Source organism: Juglans regia, chromosome 10, assembly GCF_001411555.2.
Source record: "Juglans regia cultivar Chandler chromosome 10, Walnut 2.0, whole genome shotgun sequence".
Taxonomy (NCBI): Eukaryota; Viridiplantae; Streptophyta; class Magnoliopsida; order Fagales; family Juglandaceae; genus Juglans; species Juglans regia.
This window is the reverse complement of record NC_049910.1, coordinates 8,484,909-8,494,886: the sequence shown is the minus strand read 5'-3', so window position 1 is coordinate 8,494,886 and position 9,978 is coordinate 8,484,909. Positions and strand designations below refer to the sequence as shown.

At 36.3% G+C, this 9,978-nt stretch overlaps 1 protein-coding gene across 1 annotated transcript; it reads left to right on the top strand.

Annotated features, from left to right (window-relative positions):
* Positions 1-2,608: 2,608 nt before the first annotated feature.
* On the top strand, positions 2,609-9,761 carry LOC109009983. The gene is made up of 3 exons (XM_018990668.2): positions 2,609-2,861; positions 6,153-6,233; positions 9,080-9,761. Exons 1-3 carry the CDS (start codon positions 2,703-2,705, stop codon positions 9,464-9,466), a joined length of 627 nt encoding a protein of 208 aa, XP_018846213.1. The 5' UTR covers positions 2,609-2,702; the 3' UTR covers positions 9,467-9,761.
* The last annotated feature ends 217 nt before the right edge of the window (positions 9,762-9,978 follow it).

The following is a 9,978-nucleotide window of genomic DNA, read 5'->3' as shown; positions in this document are numbered from 1 at the left end:
AAAATAAAATTGTTATGATTTTAATTTCGATATTTTTATTGTTTAGATTGTAATTTTAGACTTGTAGTTGGTTTTATATTTTTTTTATACATATTGTAATTTTAACATTTATATAAAATTATGCTAAACTTAACTAGGTCAAATGAGTTAATTTCGAGTTTGTTCAACCCATTTACATAAATAGGTTAAAACGGGTTGACACGACACGACCTGTTATGTAATGGGTCATGTTAGGGTTTGAGTTTTTGTCACGATAAGTTTAACGGGTCAGGTTAGAGTTGAACCATATAGTATAATATACATATCTTGACACGACACGAATACAACCTATTAACACGATTTGACACCCCTAGTCAACAGTTGAATTGGGAGAAAATTGAACTACTCTTTAGTCATAACACGAATGTGACGGTCATGAATCATTGTGCTAAGTACCTTGGATTGCCTTCTTTCATTGGTAGATCAAAACTTCAAACTTCCTGGGAGATTAAGGATAAGATTTGGACAAAACTCAAAGGTGGAAGGAGAATCTATTATCTCAAGCTGGTCATGAAGTCTTAATTAAGACTGTTGTTTAGGCTATCCCCAATTATGCTATGAGTTGATTCAAACAACTAAAAGGATTTTGTCAAGAAACTAAGGGATTGATTGCATGGTTTTGGCAGGGGCAACGAGAGAATGAAAGAAGGGTGAGTTGGAAGCAACTGTGCCATCCAAAATTTTCTAGTGGTATGGGATGTCGTGATTTGGAGGCTTTTAATTTGACTCTCTTGGCTAAGCAAGGATGGCGACTACAAGTACACCATAATTCTCTTTTCTATGCTATCTTTAAGGCTAAATATTTTTTGAACTCTGATTTTTTATATTTGAATTTTTAACCTTCTTATGTGTGGTGTAGTATTTGTGAAGTCAAACATGTGGTGCAATCTACATGTTTATGGTGTATTGCAAGAGGGGACCAGATTTGTATATGGTCAGATAATTGGCTACCAAATTTGCTGACCAAGAAATTTATTATTGGATGCAATTTATTATTTGTTGATGCATGTGTTTCTTAATTATTGGATCATTTATAATCAGGTAGGTGGAACTCAGACTTGATGAAACATGTATTTCTTCCTTTTAAGGCCTTGGAAATTCTCGAAAATCCTTAATATTTCCTTATTTTCCCATCGGAATGTTGATAAGCTAGTATGTGGTTGTACACATAATGACATATTCAGTGTTAAGTCAGCATATCATTTAGTAATGTAATTCAGAAAGGGGAATGAAGTTGGTACTCGCCTGTCTGATCATTCACAAAGATTATTTTGGAAGGTTTTATGGAAGTTGCAGCTAACAAATAAAGTTAAGATTCTTTTATGGAGGGTTTGCAATGATAGTTTCCCTACAAAAAACCATCTTTCTCATCATCATATACTAGCCTCTAGTATGTGTATTTTTGTAATGAGCTTGTTGAAGATATTCTCCATATTTTGTGTCACTGCAAATGTATTTCTAAAATTTGGGCAATATACTTTGATAAAGATATGCTTACATAGGAATTACATACTCGATTTGATAATCTGGTCTAGGCAGCAATACAACTCCAGGTAGTTTCAAAATCTGAATTTTTTTTAGCAAAGTGATACCTCTCTTTTTGATGTAGTTGGGAACTGTTTTTCTTATGTTGAAAATTATTAGATTATTCCCAAACAACACCAGGTTAATAAAATGCTATCTACGTTTTCTTGGAAAGCCCCACAAGTTGGGAAGTGGAGACTATGGGGGTTGTTTTCACTCGACAAAATCAATCTAGGGTGGGAGCTATCTTGCTGGATGAATTTGGTGGCATGATTATAGCTATATCGAGAAGGGAAAAAGACATTTATATGGGGGAGGAAATAGAGGCGCTTGCTGCTTCGAGGGGATAACAATTGATCCATCATATGAGAATATCTATTTGATCCTTGAAGGAGATTCACTTGTTTTTGTAAAAGCTATTAGATCAAGTTGAGAAGAAGAATCTAGCTATAGTCCTTTGATATGGGAGATTCAGGCCTTATTATCTTAGGTCTCGATTGTTTTTAAAAAATATCTCATCTCATCTAATCATTACAATTTTTTTAATTTTTAATACAAAATAAAATAAATAATTTAATTTTTTCAAATCTTAAAATAAAAATAATATTAAAAAATATATTTTAACAATATTTTATTTAATTTTTTAATTTTAATTTCATCTCATCTCTAAAAATAAACTAATGTTTAATTTCATTCAATTGACGTTCTTCACGTTGCTTGGCAGGGAAATGAGGCAGCGCATCGTTTGGCTCGAAATGCACATTGGGTGGATAATACTGTTCAATGGTGGCACAACCCCCGGATTTTATTTTAAGTAGTTTAGAAGTTGATGCTGAAGGCCTTTCTATTACCCTATTGATCTAACTTCTTCGATTACTTCGGGATTTAAAAAAAAAAAAAAACAAATAGGGTGTAGTGGGAACAAAAAATAGATGACGTGGCAAAGCATTACCTTTTGCTCCAACTTTTCTTCCACGTCATCACTTCGGTGTTCCACCTCGGTCCACAATACAAAAAGAGCTTCGTCGGTTTCTTTAACCATCCGCAAGTGCAACTCTCATTCTCCTCAAATATATAACATTACATCCATTTTCTTTCACGGGCGAGCTGCTCCAAGACGGAAGAAATTCTCATCGACCATGGCGAAGAAGAGGAAGTCAGATGCCACGCGCCTCGATGAGGTGGATCGTAGCATCTACACCAGCTTCTGCAGCGCCGCTAACTCCCTTTCCCAGCTCTACACCCACTCAATGAACCAACAGCGCCTCTCCTTCCAAGCCGGTGAACGTCACGCGCTGGTTCTTTCCTCTTCCAATTTCCCTCTTCCTTTTCCCTTTTTTATGGCCTTTTCATCTTACGTATGTATTCATGTAGCCGGTTTGATCCCAATGGGTTCACTTTGTTATGGTTGTCTGTATGTTTGATCGATGGGTTTTAGTAATTCTATCGTTTTTGGCATATTACAATCTTTTTGGTTCCCTATAAAATTTGTTATTTTCCATTACTTGCTTTTTTTTAATTGAGTTCTCAGTTCTCTGCTTCTATTAACTGCCCGTCTAGTTGCAGAAGGCGGTCTTATATGTGGCTCTTGTTTGTTGGGTTTAAAATATCAAGAAACTCGGATTTTTTTTATACTTTTTTTTTTTTTTTTTTTTAACGATTTCCTGCATTTTATCAAAGATCCAAGGATGCTATTTGATATTTGGTTTCTTAGGTGGTCATTTTCCTTCTACATTTTTGCTTCATATTAATTTTGTTTATACAATACTGCTTCTTCCTTGCTTATTATGGAGTCACATTGCTTGGTTAATTTTGTTTTGCCGATCCTTCTGAACGGGGTGTTGAATTAAAATTAAGGAGCTTATGGCTTTTATAGGAGAGGAAGCATGCTAATTTTTCCGTACAAAGGTTATACCATGTACTCTAGTCCGTGAAGAGGGTTCATGTTGACTCGGAATATATAAGGGCATAAGGCCACACTTGCTCAAGGTTACATGGACCTCGAGTGCCGTCTTTAAATAGATGCGTGCTTTTATTTCAATACTCAAAGGCTCTTGATTCCAAATTTGATTTTATGATAGATTTGTCTTTGTTTATCCAAAACACGGTTCAAAGTTGTATCAATTTTTTTTCAGATATTCAGGAGCATTGTTAGAAATCATCTGTCATCTTGCATAAAGGAATTTATGGTGTATGTGCTCGTTAGGAAATGCTGGGGTTTTGTTATTTTTGGGATAATGATGACTTATGTTTATTCAAAGCTTGGAAGATAGACAACCACAGGAATTGTAGTACTTTTATGTTGTACTACTTAGAAGACACATGGTGAGACTTATGAAGGAGGCCTCCTTTATTCAGGAATAAACTATCTTTTACTACTAAAATGATACAAGAATGTAACCATTCTAATACAGTTTGACGGCACAACACCTTAACATCTAGCAAGCTTATACATAGACAAAAAAAATATACGGTCAAAACTCACCAGCCTAACCAGCACACTAGAAACTCTCTTAAACACATCAATCACATGAAGCAATTGCTCTTTGCACCCTACTCTTAAGGGAAGCTTGAAGCTTCCTTACATAAATTGCTTATGTTGGTTATGAATTAACTTTCTCTTCGCACTCTAATCTTGAGTGAAGCTTGAAGCTATGCAAAATACACAAAAAACAAAAACAAAGAAAGACAATGGAAATCCTAATATCTGCAGCTTAGATGAAAGGAGTGATTGGGAGAGGATGTGGGATTGACAGCCATATTTTGGATGATGGTGTGGAGGCCTGTGTGGCTCATGGTGCGCAGTAGGGGGTCGAGGTTGGGTGGCTCTAGAAGATCACGGGTTGGGGAAATCATGCGATCAGTGGATCCTCTTTGTTGATGACACCTTAATTATTTGTGAGCCTGAGTTTGACCATATTTGTTCGTTGCAGGCCCTTTAGCTTTGTTTTGAAGCTGTTTCAGGCCTAAAGGTGAATTTTTTGAAGTCTAAAATGGTACCTGTTGGTTTGGTACATAATATAGGGGGCTTGGTTAATATTTTGGGTTGTATGGTTTCATCTTTGCCAATGAAGTACTTTGGTCTTCCTTTGGGGGCTCCTCACAAGTATAAGGCAATGTGGGATGGTGTTATTGAAAAGATAGAGAGGAGATTGGCTGGATGTAAAAGGATTTATTTGTCTTAAGGGGGAAGACTCACCTTAATTAAGAGTACTTTATCTAACCTCCCTATGTATTTTCTATCTTTATTTCCTTTACATGCAGAGGTGGCAAAATGGAAAAGATCTTTAGTGCTTGCTTGTGGGGTGGCTTGGGGGATGAAAAAAAGTTTCATTTACTTAAATGGGACAAGATTTGCACCCCAATCTCTTGTGGAGGTTTAGGGGTAGAATTTTTAATATGGCACTTTTAGGAAAATGGTTATCGCAGTATCACTAGTGGCAAAGGTTCTGTGGGATGATATTTTTAGTAGGCTTGGTATTGTCTGGGTGATGCCTAGAAGGGTGGTGGATCTACTGACTTGTTAGAGAGGAGCACAGGGTAATCGTCAAATTGCAGCTGTTTGGAATATGGTGCTATTATGTCTTATGTGGTGTATATGGGATGAGAGGAACATATGTTGTTTCGAAGATAGAGAACGTTTGTTGGGAGGGATTAGAGATTTTTCTTCCATACGTTGTTACTTTGGGCATCGGCTATTGTATTAGATGGGACTTGTTTTCATGATTTCTATTTTGCTTTTTCCATCTCTTAGCTTGTAATTAGGTGTTTTCTCTTGAATACTCCCCGTGTACTTAGGCTATGCCTAAGAATGTGGATTAAAAAATTTCTTTTTAATTTATAAAAAAAAAACATGCGATCAATGCATGGAGGCTGGGAGCGGCGAATTGGTTCATATTTGTGGTTCGAAGTTTAGGAGATGAAAAGCAAGAAAAAAAAGAAAGAAAGAAAGGAAAACGAGGAAATAGGGCCAGTATGCCAACCAGTGGCCATCTAGGAGCAGTTGGCACAAAAAAGACTTGGAATAGGGGACATATGGGTCAGGGCTGGGTGCCGGTGGAAGACCCTACTTTTTTGTTGCCAGTAGTCAAGGAAGGGACAAAGATTGCATTGGTTGCATCCTTGTGATTTTAGGGCGAACCATATGCCCTAGATCTAGTCTCCTATGACTTGGGAAGGAACAAAAAAAAGCAAAGAATGTGGGGGAAAAAGGGCAAGAATGGGGAGGAAAAAAGGAGAAGATGGAGAGGGAGGACCTGATTTTTGGAAGAGGGGGTGGAGCTTCTCCCTTCATCTGGTGATTATGGCAGAATGTGGCGGCATGTCTTTTTTGCTTTGCATTACATGGCTTGATATGTGGATTTTATTTGTGTATTATTGCTGATGGTTGTTTTCGTTTTCTTTTGGGTGTGCATTCTTGTGAAAATAGCCAACCGTGGATAAGATCTGAATGTTGCTTGATGTCAGCAATTTTCCCCTTGGTTGTAATTGTTAATGGATATTTTCTCTTTCTTTAGATGTCAATTTTGGTAATTTCTTGTAGCCGTTATGTTAAATAACACCTTTTCTCTCTCCTTAATACATTGCAGGACAAACTATATCAATTGGTTTTGAGACAACAAGAAGAGGGATCAAGAGTGACAACAATGGATATCGTTTCTTATTTGCAGGTTTCTTAGCTTGCCATTATTTAATGTTTCTTATTCTGCTGTGGTATAACTTCCTTAATAGTTATCATGTCTCTGCTAATTTTATATCTAACCTTTGTGCTAGATTGTTGCAACTTGCAATGCTGGTGTTCTGTAGCTTGAGTTGCATTTTAGAAACCTCTTTCTGTCGCTCTATTGTTGTTGGCTTTCTGGTGCATGTTGCCATATGCTTCTAAATTTGATGGGCCATGTGTTTAGAAGTAAACAATTAGCAGCACTTACGAGCAAACTCCTTGTCTTCCTTTATGCAAATCCGTAGCATGTGGACTTACATATTGGAAGACAGGTAGTTTGATGATGAGAGGATGGCAATCGGTTATCAGTCCCACTTTTTTTATCACTTAAATCACTGTAGGAGGGGTTCATAGGATCATGACAACGAAATTTTACAATTTAGGATAGGTTTTTATTGTACAGCATTGTTTTGTTTTCCTCTTTTTACGTTTGTTGATGAAGCTTCAATTTCATTCAATGGAAACAAACAGTTTTTCTGAAAGATTTTAAGGTTATTAAGCTTGCTAAAGAAAAAAGAAGTCGTTGGGGTCAGCCATAAAGTCCTATGATGTGAGGAAATGTGCAAAAAAATGCACCAGGGGAACAGAATTTCTTATGGTTTAAAGTGTCCATATGCTTGCATATGTCCAGTACAATCCTTATGAGCTGCTGATGTGAGGCAACGAGTATCTCCTCATTGAAAATGAGTTGCATTTTACTCCCCCCACCAAACTTTCTCCTTTTGGCTGTTGAAGGAGATTTCAAACAGAAGTTTGAATTTCTGAAGAGTTGAATTCCTTTGTTCTTGCCATCTTTTATAAAACTTGTTGGGTCCACTACTTTAGTTGGACATGTGGCGTTGCTATAACAGGAACAACAAGTAGCTCTTGTTAAAAAACTACTACATGCTGGTCACTACAAAGTACAAAGTTATGAACTATTGATGTCATAGGCACTAAAAAAAATGAAAAAGAACATATCTACCAACATAACTTCCCCCACAAACAAGGGAGGGTGGGGGAATCATACGTCTAAATCTCTTGCAGGTATTGGAATTATATATGCTCATAAAAAAATGAGGATATCTGGCTACCCTGCTCTTAGATGCACAACTCACATCTGGGAGTAGTGAAAGAAAGAGTCGAATATCTTCAAGAGCTCCAAATAATAATTGATTCCTGTTCTCATACATGTTAAAATTATGTATGCCTCTTCATGCAAAAAATGCTTGAGCATTGGTATTGGATTAGCCAAATGCCTTTTCATTTTCAAATTTAGCAAATATCATCTATATTTGCTCCACATTGAATTAGCTAAATTGTTTTCATCCAAACTATAAGTTACAGTAAATCCATTATTTTTTTCAAATATGAAAAGCACTATAGCAAGTCTAAAAGTATTTTTTAAGATTATTATATTATAGATATGATGTTTTTATTCATATGAGATTTTACCATCTATATACATATGAGATTATTATATTATAGATTGTTGGATTGTGAAAATAAAAATGAATATGATTTGTTGGAGGTTATTGAAAATTATGAAAATAAAATAAAAATTAATTAAAAAAATATAAATAATAAAAAATAATAAAATTTTATTATTATAGAGAGTGTGATGACTAATCCAATGTAGACTTCAAGTTTTGAATGATTAGCTAAAGGTGAAAAAGTTACATATTAGTCAAAATTTGAAGAATATGATGACCAATCTAATTCTAATGCTCTTAGGGTAGGACCGTATCAAGCCACCCCTCCCTTGGTTTTAGAAGAATATAGTCTCTCTAGTAGACATCTTGTTTCACCCCTGGTGGTTGGTTGCCAGATGGATATACAAAATTTCTATGATTGAAACGTCAGGTGGTTCTGAATCATCCACTAGTACTGTCCTCTCTTCTGTGAATTTTACCATGACAGAATCTAGAAGGTGGTCCTTTTTTTTTTTTTGACAAATATAAAGAGGTGGTCTTCTTTTATTTTTTTGCTGACATTATATGGCTATAAAAATCTGCAGGAAGGGGACTGAATAACACAAATCCATTGAATTACTGTTTTAAAATATATGATTGCGATGAATGTATCTATATGTTTTCTATAATTTTCAGTTGCTCAGTTTACAATACTTGTTGAGAAAGATGAAAATGTACTCTGATGAAATTGTACACACTACCCGCTAACCATGACTCTTATTTATTTATCCCCTTCATTTCCCCGTCTCTACATTAAGCAAGGAGTATCTGACTATCAACAAGTGTTAACGAGGTAAAAACAACTGTATGCTATACATCGCTTGTTCCTTGTTTTGCCTTGGGAGGCCCAATAGTGTCGACTACCTTGTATCTATCTGACCAGGTGGTGTCAGACAATGTGCCGACTCAGAATCTTGCCTTTTCTTACACAGAATTGCCTTAGATGCACAAATGATTTGATTATTTCTGTTGTATCAAAGTCCAACGTTCAGTCACACTACACATTTACATGTATGCTCTGAGATAGGAAGATCATTGCATCTAAATAACGGGACTAACAGAAATGATTGTCTAGCAAATTTGTGAAATGATTGGAACTAGATATTTGTACACATAATATTAGGTTATGATTATCATATGAGATGGGTCCATATTGAATGGATGTGCTGCATATTACAATGGATAAATTTGTACAGCTTCAGTAGGTGATATCTCTTACATTTCCAGTTATCTTCTTCGAGGTAGGTTTAACTACTTCTATGGCCCCCACTTTTCGGTGATGCCAAATGCAGGGAAGGCAAGCTAAAGGAAGTGACTTTATGTTTTTAATTGTTTTTTGCAGAATGAGCTTGAACATGGAGCAGATGAGCCCCCAATGTCACCCAGGCTTCCATTTCAAAACCAGCACGCCCAGAATGCAATGCACCCGACTATTTTGGGTTCCCCTGTCTCTTCTGGTCCATTTAGGATGGCAACGGTGGGCCATGGAGTTCGTTCTGGGCAATCTGATAATCAGCCTAAGAACTCAGTATTCTCAAATGCTCTTTCCAGCCCGGTTCGGCGGAGCATTCAGTCCTATCACCAATCGGTATCACAAGGGGGCTACCAAGGACCTCGGAATAGTGAGACAAACTATTGTCATCTCCAAAACAGGGATACCAACTCAGCAAACTTCAATGACTGCATGGACATGCATGCAGATAGTCCAGGTCATGATTTTCGATACTGAAATTACTTTAGGGGAAGGTGGGAGAAAGGATAAATGGTCTTCGTGCTGAAAGTTGTGTTTAGTCAGAAAGTCTTATGTCGTCAGAGATGTTGAAACTGTTTCAGATTTAGATTATTTGACTATTTTTTCGTTTACTATTTCTCTTAAAACTTAGTGGTTGAATCTGAATATAAGGGTAGTAATGGATGAAATATAACAATAATGGCAATTTAGAATTTCCCACAATATGGGACCATTTGGTTGTGAAACAAACATAATCCAAAGAATAAATATAGATAGAAGTCACTATTGGGTACATCCATTTTGCGCACATGATGTGGCATCATGTAGACTACACATCTCTCTAAATGAGTGTTGAGAACAATCAACTAGAAGCAGCTACGCAGTGAGTGTAAAGCGTGCACTGCTATAGTAATTTTTCTCTAGTATTACTCCCTATCCAAATCATTGGTAATGATCTTTAGGTTTCCTTGTCGTTATCATACACATAAATTAGAAGAGGGAAGGGAATG